The 12,169-nt window shown below is 35.6% G+C and overlaps 1 protein-coding gene across 11 annotated transcripts in view; it reads left to right on the forward strand.

Moving 5' to 3' along the window:
• letm1 (leucine zipper-EF-hand containing transmembrane protein 1) overlaps nucleotides 1-12,169 on the forward strand; it is a 68,923-nt gene that overhangs the window by 42,551 nt on the left and 14,203 nt on the right. For 6 of the 11 annotated variants that reach the window (NM_001045208.1, XM_087278409.1, XM_087278410.1 and 3 more), the window contains 2 exon segments: nucleotides 3,291-3,464; nucleotides 3,552-3,677. In NM_001045208.1, coding sequence (NP_001038673.1) covers nucleotides 3,291-3,464; nucleotides 3,552-3,677 — 300 coding nt within the window. 11 annotated transcript variants of the gene reach the window in all.

Below are 12,169 nucleotides of genomic sequence, written 5' to 3' on the forward strand. Positions count from 1 at the left end.
TGATGTGAAGTCAATATATGCTAAACAAATACTTGACAGCAGTGGCAGTGGATGATACTTTGTTATGTTTGAAAGTCTAAAGCACAAGTATAGCACCTAACTACAAATATGGTTTCTGTAATATATTTTAATTAATGTATAATGAACAATGTTTATATAATGATTAACTCTTCATTCTTTATAAATATTTTCAACGCTATGTTTGACAGAGGAATGAAATTTTCACAATATCTCCTATAATATTTATTCCTCTGGTATATGTATTATTTCTTTTATTTTGGCTGTAATAAAAACAGCTTTTCCTAACTATTAAAACAGTTTATAAGGCAAATATTAACAGCCCCCTTAACCACTGTTGTCCAATAACTTAGGAGAACCTAATTCAATTGCATTTTAAACTGAATTTTAGCATTTTGCTAAATAATTAGAAAACAATACCATGTACTGTTTTCATGGCAAAATTAAAAGAAAAAAAGAGCTAGAACAGTTAGAAAACAAGAAATAAGTATAAAATAAGAAATAAACAATTAGAAATTAGTTATTAAAACTATTATGTTTAAAAAATCTCTCCTTTAAACATAACTTGGAAAATATATGAAAAAGAATAGAAAATTTCAAAGGTGGACTAATAATTGTGCCTTCAACTGTTTATGTGCATATATATGAGCAATATCACACTCGTAGCAGTGATATGTGATATGCCTTAGTGTCCCACCAGTGACGAAAAGCCATATCTCACTGCTACGAATGTGACATTGCATTTTTACAACTGTTCGACAACATAATCGTGTGATTAAAAAGAAAATCTAACACGGAGAGTCTAAAAACCTTTTTGTAAGGGGAATTATTTCTGCCGTTCACATCTGCAGCTGACGTCAGAACAGTAGAAACCATTGCTACTTCACCAATGTCACTTTAGATCTAGAATTTGAATGATTCTCTTGCATTCTCACATTTTAAGATTATAAGGCTGAATGGCATGAAATGCCATCAGTCAACAGAAATTTCACAGTATTTCTGTTGCAATCGTGAGATCACAATAATTAACCATGAAAAACCATAGCAAAGCAAACACTACGAGATTACTATGGTAAAAATACAGCACTACAACATACTAAAGAGAGAGATCGACATAGAATGTCACTTACCTGTTCTGTAATGATTTGTTCAGCTATAACATATGCTGAGAAAATGCTGTTTTTCTCTCCTCAAGACTTATTATGCAGTCTCTGTCGCCGTCTGGTGGTGGAACATCAACCGTCTTTGCTCCGCTCAGTATGGCTGGCTGGCCCCCAATGCGCTGAATCTCCGAAATGATAAAAATTTAAAATAGGCACTATCCTTATAAATAAACTGCGTGGTTGCAATCTAAACAACTTCATTCTCTACTAAAAAAGCTTCAAAAGTACATTATGTTGCCCAACATCTGCAGTATTTGTCAAACTGTAGTCCTCTTCTTGCCACTTGTGTGGGCGAAGAAGCTGTAGGAGTGCTGATAACTGTTGTATGGCAACAACCAGGGGCGGACTGGCCATCTGGCAGACCGGGCACTTTCCCGGTGGGCCGACGTACTTTTTGGGCCGGGCTGATCATCGTCTTATGATCTGATCGGCCCATAAATGGCTTAGCAGCCTATTGTTTTTTTCTGCCTTATTAATTGACGCTGCTGTGATCTGTGACTCTGAAAGTAAGATGCTTTTTTTCCCCCGGACAGACAGACCGGGCTGGCCCATGTGACACTCTGCAGCCCATTGGCTCTTTTCTGTATTGACATTGGGCAGGCACAATCACAAACTCCTATTTTGGGCTCTGTAAGAGCGTGCGTCGTCTGTGTTTATTTGTCAAAATAGTCGAGAATCAGAGAGAAGAAATGCAAGGGAGGCGCAGAGAAATCGCGGGAAATACACCGGCGTTTCATTTTGCGGTTCTGAAAAGTTCTCCGTTCATTCTAGTACACGGCTAAAAACGCAAATCACGTGACCACACACTCTCTGCCTAGAGCTACAGCCAGTAATTCAGCGGGTGAGCATAAACCCCATATGAGAGTATAATGCACGTCAGACAGTTCATCTGCTGGATCTCATCTCACTATAGTTGTTAAACGTGATATTGAATTCATCTTGTTGTTTTGGCTGAGTGCAAAGATAAGCTTATATATTAATTTATGTAACTACGTACACTGATTTTGCATATTGACTGATTGCTTACATTTATCATATAAATTTATTGTACGTTATACTGTTATAATGGCCATTATTGATTATTAAAACTGATATTCTGCAAAAGAGACGGGGTAAAGTTTGTTCTTTTCAAAGAGAATGAAAGGAGGCAGTTATATTTAAGCCCTGTTTTGTTATAAATATGCAGAGTGAAGATGATGCTCATATAAATATGCAGCTACACGAGGCTGTTTGGTGTCTGTTAATCATAATATCAAAATGAAACAAATTTGACTTATATTATGTTTTCGTTGTTTAGATAGTGAAACAGCAAGCAGGATGAGGTGAAAGAGGTTATAAAGTACACTGTTCCCTTTGAAGATTTACCCATGGATCAGCAGGCAGTTTTTGTTAAGTTTATTACTGAATATAAGCAGAGTGAATAGTGTGTTGAATAAGCTAAATTGGCTGTAGTGTATGAGTGTGTGTGAATGTGTGTGTATGGGTGATTTCCAATATTGGGTTGTGGCTGGAAATGCATCTGCTGCATAAAACATGCTGGAATGGTTGGCAGTTCATTCCACTGCGGCAACCCCTGATAAATAATGGACATATGCGAAGAAAAATAAATGAATGAATAGTGTATTTTTTAGAACTCAACAAATATCTTTATGGACAGCATACAGAAATTAAATTATTTTTTAAAGTTATTTTTATAATTAAAGTTTGTATTTATTTATTTATTTCATATATATGGCTTTTGTGTTTTATAAAATATGAGTTTATTAAAATACTGGACGTGCATAGATAGATAGCATTTTGATTGAATGTAGTGGGCCGCTCTGGCCCAAAATGCCAAGCTGATTTTTTGCCCCAGTCCAGCCCTGGCAACAACTGTTGTATGTTAGATGGCAAGGCAATGAGTTTTATTTTACTTTAATTCATATTTTGAATAAAACCAGAACCCTGTGCTAATGTCAGCCACCATTTGATCCTAATTTTTTTTGCAGACCATAAAAAAATGTGACTCAAACTCCAGAACGTAAAAGGGGTAAAAATAATTTTGGTATGCTTAGGAGCACTTCAGATATTCCTACTGAAATGAGTGTGTGTTCGCTTGTGCATTCACAGGCTAAAGAGGCACAGGTGAAAGTAGCAGAGCTAGACTTCTCTAAAGTGGATAACAAGACCAAGCTGGAGACCACGCTGCAGGAAGAGGCGGCCATCAGACAGGAGAACAGAGAGCGAGAGCTGGAGAGACTGGCTGATGCTGCAGAGAAAGCAAAGGAGCAGACACAGTCACAGGTCAATACAGTCAGACAGTGATGTCTGCGGCATACCGGTAGTGTAGATGAACTCTTTCTGGAAGCTTTTTTTTTAATGTGTCGTCAGGAGGCTGAGGTGCTGGAGGTGGAAGGAGAACGACGGGTGGATGCAGAACACGCTCTGTCCAGTGTAGATGTGGCCATCCATTCAGAAACACTACGAGACACTGCACCAGTGCTGGAGGGAATTAAGGTAAGAAAAAACACGCTTAAATGTTTTGATTTAAGTCTGTACAAACTCTGATGATGATTTGTTAACACTTTCTAATAACTACATTAGCATAAAATTAAACTAAATACACTTCTGTTTGTTCAAATGATTACTCCATACCATGACATTTGGAATAAACTTTAAATTGTGCACTATTGTTCAATATTTGGGTTGAGATAATTATATATATATATATATATATATATATATATATATATATATATATATATATATATATATATATATATATACAGGGCTTGACATTAATATCAAATGCGGGTATACTTCAGCTGTGGGTTAGACAGACACTCCCACTAGCCACTTTGGGCAGTTGAAAATAATTATAAAATTGTAGTTTTCTTAAAAGCAGGGTTCGGCAATAAGGATAACCCAATGTGCGTGCAAATTAGGGATGGCCGATGTCGACCAATTTGGCATTGTGTGATGTCTGATGTGAAACATTGCGATGGACAATGGCATCGTCATCATGTGAAGAGCGAGTGATCGAGCGGGGGGTAAACCGCGCAACGTGCCTGAAGAGCGAGGAGGGATCCGGGGGTGAGAAGGGTGCTTGACTTATTCGAGAACCGGTAGGGAGACGTGTGATTTCCGGGAGATTATCACTCGTTTGCGGGCATTATGAGACCCGCAAATGCATAGATACTCCCACTGCTCTGCTCTTTGTCTCTGGAGCTCAAAGGAGCACATGCTGTGTGTGTGTTTGGCTCTGCAATGAGCAATACTTGTGTCTGTGTGTGGATACGTGATGTGCGTTTTCAGCGGACAGAGGACTGTTCAGAAATGCTAAGTAAAACACTGTATGGGTGTGGATGTGGATCATTTTTGTTTTAAAATGCCATTTTAACACTAAGACGTATGAGTGTAAACAGGGTCTGAGTGTGTATTTATCGCGAGCAGGTTTGCAACCGGCGCGGAGCATCGGCGATACCGGCTCAGCATCGTGTTGTCTATTGGCATTGGCGATGGACGATGGCATCGTCTATCGACCCGACCCTAGTGCAAAAGCGATCTTAGCATCGAGAAGCAGCATGACTCACAAAATTGTTTGCGCGAGCAAAAGAAAGCAGGTGAATACCGAATGAGAGGATGATCACTCGCGCTAACAGCTGATGTGATGCATGCGACTGTTTAAATGCGTGCACGCTCCTGTTTCCTTGGGTGACGCAATTGTGCCTGAAAACACAGCTGGTGTGATTGGTTCTCTTTCAAATAAACTAAACAAAATGTTATTCTCATGCACCTACAGTCTTGCTGCTTTCAAGACCTTCAGATTTGTCTTTTTGTAAGCGGCACCAGTTGCTTTCACTTTAACTATTATTTGAACAGATTATTAATTGACCTGTGCATTAATCATGTGCATGTGATCATCCTTTCAATATCACACACAGTATGTTTTTTACCTGTTTTTTTTTTTTTGCTTAGTTATTTTTGTTAATATGGTTTAATTATAATTTTTTTACAATAACGTTGCTTTAATGGGAGATTAGCTCCCCATTTTTGTGTAGTGATCTGGTACCTTTAGCCAGGACGGATTATGGTGCATGTTTTAGTTACATGACAATAATTATTTTTTTTAATGTCAATTGTTTTTCTTTTTTTTTTTTTAAAGAAATGTTTTGTTTAATAAAAAGTATAGTATATAGCAATATTTTGCTTGTTTGGATGCATTTAAAACCTGTGGCTAAGGAATAATTAATTATTTAAGTTTGGTGTGGTCAGAGATAAATTTAGTAAATCCTTAGTTTTGAGCTCTGAAAAGTGAAATAAAAACAAATTGTAATATGACACTATGAAACCATGACCCATTTGCTCATGTTCATTGAGCAAGCTCACACAAAAAGTGAAATGAATGAAGAAACATGTTGACATAACACAAAATCTAAATCAAGTAAATGTAGCATGTTAAAGTCATATTTATGCATGTAAAATAATTCGTCCCAACAACAAAGTTGTGGATAGTGAAAATGCTGAGTGGCTAGTAATGTTGGAAAACAACTTATCAAAAACGTTAATGTCAAGCCCTGATTTTATATATATTTATGATTTTGATGATGATTTTGAGTGTTGCATTGATCCATTTCTGTCATGTTAATGTAGAACAGGATTTTGTGCTGACATGTCACAGGAATGACTTTGTCTGTTTCTGTGTGTTGTCGTGTGCATCATTTTGCGTGTTTATTTCTTCAGTTCGAGCAGTGGCAGAGGTATCTGCGCATTCAGGTTAGATGCAGAACTGATCCTCACGTCACCACACTGATGCTCTGCTCTCATAGTCACTTTTATTTGTGCTTTTCTCTCATTTACATTTTCAGAAAAGGTTCTGTTGGCATATGATTAGGTTATATTTAGCACAACAGACACAAACACAACATGGGCTCATGGAAAGTACGTGCTTCGCTCTACATTTTTGTGAAACTGCAAAAACGTACACTGTAAAAAATGCTGGGTCCCATGCAATTCCTTCATGTTGTCCAAACACAAGTTAAGTGGATTGAACATAAGGGGCCCTATCATACAACCGGTGTAGTGTGGCGCAAGGCGTGGCGCAGTAGTCTTTTGGTAGTTTCAGCTTGGCGCAAGAGTCGTTTTGAGGCGTTGCGCTACGCTGTTTAAATAGCAAATGCATTAGTGCTCATTTGTGCGCCCATAGGCGTTCTGGTCTAAAAAGGGAGGCGTTCTGAGGCGGACCACTGGTGCGTTGCTATTTTGAGAATCTCTAATAGATTTTTCATTAGACCAAAACTAACCCAGTCTAAACTCTTACGCACTGCTTAATACGCACAAGAGAGCAATAGGCAAACATCTTTACATATGAAAAAATGTAAATATTAAGGATATATATATATATAGGATATAATAAGAATAGATATAGAATATAAACATAAAGGATTAAAATATAACAAAACATTATTTTCTAGCCTACATAAATATGAAAAATCACTGCTTTTATGTCTTCATCTCGGGAGGCTTTTTCAGTTCATTCATAACAATTTGCTTTTGTATAATGTTATTATTATTAGCCGTATTATTTATTATATCCATATTTATATTTGTTTTATTAAAAACAAGCTTAGATTTGCCCACCTGTCAGGTTTTAGACCATATGGGGCACAGCATGTGTTTTAGGATATAACTCAGGTTTTTGAGCACATTTTGCTATCATTATTCATTTATTCGTTTGCTGGAAATTAGAACTGAATTTAGAAATAGTTTTGAAACGAATATTTGCGCTTAACAAACAAAAGTATTTATTTATAGACTAATTGATGTCTGTGCGTAAAGGTTTCTCTATCCAAGAGCGAAAGTGAAAGGGATCCATTATCTCTCATTCTCATGCAGTAGATGCTCTGTTTAACAGTTTTCTGTTAAAAACTGTTAACTGTTTGCTTGTGAAATGCTCATTTTTTCCACTTAGACTTACTTTGCGTCCTGTAAATAGCGAATGCGCTCTTGGCACAACGCAGCTGACTCTTAAAGGGAATGGGAGATGAGACTCTAATTGGTTTATTCTCAAAACACACCTATAACTCATTAAGAAAATAAACTCAACCCTTTTAGACCATGCGCCGCGGCGCAAGGCAGATTTCCCGTCCTTAAATTAGCAAAAACGCGTCCTGACACGCCCTGAAAATGTTTGCGCCCTGCGTTTTGCGCTCTGCGCATGGACCGTCAAAACATGGGCATGGAGCCCAAAACAATTGAGTTGTCCTGAAATAACTCAAGAGTTGTGTTAATACAGCTCATTTTAAATAAGTAGTTTGAACAAGCAGCAACAATGTTTTGGCTGTACTTAAACATGCTTATTGTCACAGTGATGATATTAACAGGGACATATTATTGACAAAAAACATTATTTTTGTGCAGCTCTTTGTACTGCATCTAAAAATACCTCAAAAGAACTTCGTTTATAATTTTAAATTGAATAAGTTTGGAATTTTATACTTCGGACAACGTTTGCGGCAGGAAACTGTCACTTTGTAGAGTGTTCTACTTGTGATGAAGATCCAGTGAATTTCAGCTCCACAAACGAGAAACAAGCAGTGTAAAATTAATGTTAAACTATGTGGTTGTAGTGCAGTTTTCTTTTATGTTTGCTTTTGAAAACATTATTTGTTGATTTTAGAGAAGGGTTTAGGTCTGGGGTTCACTTGTGATCTAAAAGCTCTGCTTTCTCTTGAATGTGTACAAGAAAGACTTTCATTTGAAACAACATACATCAAAACATACCTTAAGTTATGTTTTTCACATTAACAAAAATGTAAAAAAAAAAAAAAATTCACCAAAAAACCCCAAAACAGCGCCCTTGAATGGACTTGTCTTCTGAAACGTGCAAAAAAACATAACTGGAGCAACTCTTTTTATGCTTCACAAAAATGTATGCTGAGGCATGTATTTCCAATGAGCTTGGACCTCACAAACATTATTATATATTAATGTTATTATAATAAACAAATTATAATGTGAATATTTTGATTTGAAGAGCAGATTTTGGTGTGGTTTGGTGCCTGCATCCTCCTTCCAACTTCAATCCTCAACTCTCTACCCCTGTATGAGTTTGTGTGAGTCTGTAGGACAGTGTAAAATGCAGAAGCCCACCAGAGGCTTTCTCAATCAGCCCTATAATGTGTTTCTGTTGGTTATAGTAACCTTTTTGACTTTTGTTGGAAACCTTTCCTTCCTCTGACTGATCCTTTAATAAAAGAGCAACCAGTGTATATGTGTCAGTGTTGGGGAGTAACAGAAGTGAGACAGTAATTCAAATTTTCAAATCAGTATTGATTTTCTGTAATAACATTATTTACATTATTGTTTAGAAGTTGTGGGCAGTAAGATTTGTTTTTACTTTCTTTAATCAAAGGTGCATTAATATGCTAAAAAAAGAAATGGTAATTAAATTTAGTAAAGATGTTTATAATGAATATTATAAAACATTCAAATCAGTTCAAATAAAGCAAAATATCTAATAAAATAATTGAAATAAGTTTAAAATAAAGGCTGTGTTTTGAATTTTATATTAATATTCAAAGAATTTTGAAAAAGTATTTTAAAACTTTAGAACAACACTTTGGGCCCTATTATACAACTGCAAGACATGTATTGCACGTGTTGTTGCTATTTTCCGATCCACTGTAACAGTAATTTTCATGTTTTGCGTTACGTTGTTTAAATAACAAATATATTTGTGCCACTTTGTCAGAGGTGTGGACTCGAGTCATGTGACTTGGACTCGAGTCAGACTCGAGTCATGAATTTGATGACTTCAGACTCGACTTGACAAAATATGAAAAGACTTGCAACTCGACTTGGACTTGAACATAAATGACTCGGACTTTCACTTGGACTTGCGCCTATTGACTTGTAAAGACTTGCTACTTTCTATAAAAAGCCCAAAGATAAAAAGTATGTTGACACGGAGCGCTCTATCTCTCTGTGTGTGTGTGTGTGAGACAGAAAGCATGCGCGCATACTTTCGACCACTAGCGCTTTGTGGCGCACTTCCGTGTTTTTGCCCCAGCGGGAAATTTGAAGATGCCATTTTCATTCTGACTCAGAGAGTGAAATAAACACATCCGCGATCTACTCCTTTTGTTTTATTCAGCGGATTTACAACATCTGTCAAAGGTAAGATACTTAACTACTCGCAATGTGTTACTGTTGTGCAAAAGCATTATTTTACTGTTGTGCATAAGTCAATGAACTTCAGTTTTTTTAACCAAACTTACCCTCTCGTCATTTATTTCACATAATTATGAATGAACATGGCTGTAATTTATGTTTTTGCACTTGGTCGTTTGTGTCAATGCGCATATTATGTTTTATTTTTGTGTATTGCCCATCCTCTGACAGTATTTTCTAACTATTTAATTAGTAGTAATAATAATTACATGCCATAATAACTAGATATATATAATTTATTTTTAAAGCTCTTAAAACTGTGAAAAAAGTGTTTTGTTATTTTTTGGTAACATTTTGCAATAAGGTTTTTTTTAGTTAATCTATGTACTAACATAAACTAATAATGAACTATACTTTTAAACCTTTATTAATTATAGTTTAACATTTACTATTGCATAATTACAATTTAAAGGTATGCTTGTTAACATTAATGTTAATGCACTGTGATTTAACAAAGGTTAACCAATAATTTTATTTCCATTAATTAATGAATACTGTAATGATTTGTAACTGTACTTCACTGCATTGTTTGTTCACATTAGTACATAGATAAACTTAATTAATTAATACAACCTTATTGTAAAGTGTTACCTTTTTCATATTTTGGATTGATACTATTAATTTTATTTAGTATTTAAAACCTTAAAAGTATTTGTATTATTGTTGATGTTATGCCTCTTAGCAATATTTTATTCCTCTATATGGTTTTTAATTAATTTTTTATTGCGAGATTGTAATGTAATGCATCTATATTGTTGAATTTCTGTTTGTTTGTTTTTCTGTATTTCCCCCTCTATATTTAAGGCTTATCTACTATTTTTAAGGTACTTAAAACCAACCATCTAATAAAAAATACAATTGATAATCACATTTCGTTTCATGAGTGTCTATGTTCCTGTTTTGTAGGACTCTTATTTTAACAGATTTCATTGGAAAACACTTGACTGATCATTCAATTAAAGTTTTACCTTTATTATTCCATCACTCAATGAGATCATTTAATTGTGAGTTGAATTACTCCATTTGTAATTGTTTTTAAATAAACTAAAAACGAAGACTTGTTTTATTCAGTTTGTTGAATTTGAACTCTACTTTACATATTAAAATATATTTAAAACCACTATGAATGTATTTAAACTAATATTTAAATTTATATAACTGTTTCACTGTGGGTATTTCTATTTTAATTTATTTAGCACATTTATTGCCTATTCAAACATGAAAACAAGTTTTAGATAATTTGTGGCTCTAATAAATTGTTAAACATTACAATATCCCTGCAGAAAAATCCAGCTTAAACCAGCCTAGGCTGGTAAGCTGGCTTTAGCTGGTCGACCAGGCTGGTTTTAGAGGGGTTTTGGTAATTTCTAGGCTGGTTTCCAGCCATTTCCAGCCTGGTCTTAGCTGGTCAGGCTGGAAACTGAACTGAGCTAAACTGAACTGAACTGAACTTAAACACTAAAACCTGAACCACACTGTTCCAGTTACTGAACCACACTGTTCCAGTTACTATGACCATTTATGTGAAGCTGCTTTGACACAATCTACATTGTAAAAGCGCTATACAAATAAAGCTGAATTGAATTGAATTGACCAGCAAAATCCAGCTAAAACCAGCTTGACCAGCCTGGTTTAAGCTGGACATAGCTGGTTTTGGCTGGGCTCCCAGCCTGGCTAGGCTGGTCAAGCTGGTTTTAGCTGGTCATCTCCCAGCCTGCCCAGATAAGACTAGGCTGAAAATGGCTGGAAACCAGCCTGGAAATGACCAAAACCCCTCTAAAACCAGCCTGGTCGACCAGCTAAAACCAGCCTAGGCTGGTTCAAGCTGTTTTTTTCAGTAGGGATTTTTGACAAAATGGTCTAAAATGATAGTTTACAAGTGCCTAAGTGGGATTTGAACCCCGTTCTTTATGAAAAGAAAGAAAAATCTGATTGGCTCTGACATTACTTTCACCAGTGGGCAGGTACTTCAATCTGATTGGCTGGTCTCTCGTGCACGTATTCAGTCTCACTGCGTTTGCTTGACTTTTGTCCACACTGGCGCCTCAAACCTTTCCTGCTTTTGCTCTCCAGAGATCCTCCTGGTAAATTGATTATTCCAGAATGTTAATATGGTTTATATATTGCTACACTATTTAGTAACAATACATTAAAAACTATGAGGTTAAGGTAAATTCTATAATAAATGCTAGTGTTTTTGAGAATAAGGTATACTGCCTATGTTTAAGCCTAGTATTATTTACAAGTTGTTAATGAATGCTTCAGCATACTGTAGTATTAAGAATAGTGAACTGATAAAATACAGAGTGTAGTTTTTCTACAGTAAAGTGTGGTGAATTGTAGTATAATATACCCTATATTGTAAAAAACTACAGCACTGGGTAATTTGTTTATATTACACTTGTGTTACCAAAGCAACTATAATATGACCCCAACAAATTAATTAAAGTACTTTACTATAGTACTGTTCAAAACACTGTCCATGCCAATAGATGTGTTCAGGGGCCCTGTGGAACAGCTTTTCCTCAAAATGAAGAGGATGACATGGAAAATGTCCTCCACAATCTCATAAATAATGTGGAAGACAGCAGAGACGTGTTCATTTTATTTTAGTTGCCATGATAAAATGGGATTGATAGTGAGATTTATTTAAAGAGTGAATAGTACAGTAGGCTATAATACCTAATCAAGTTTTTCCTTATTTTTATCACAGTTACATTTCTGCTTGCATTAGTTATATTTTTGTTTAAATGTTTTTTTTTATTTGATTAGTATGG

This window comes from Danio rerio, chromosome 13 (assembly GCF_052040795.2).
Source record: "Danio rerio strain M-AB ecotype USA chromosome 13, GRCz13ab, whole genome shotgun sequence".
Lineage (NCBI taxonomy): Eukaryota > Metazoa > Chordata > Actinopteri > Cypriniformes > Danionidae > Danio > Danio rerio.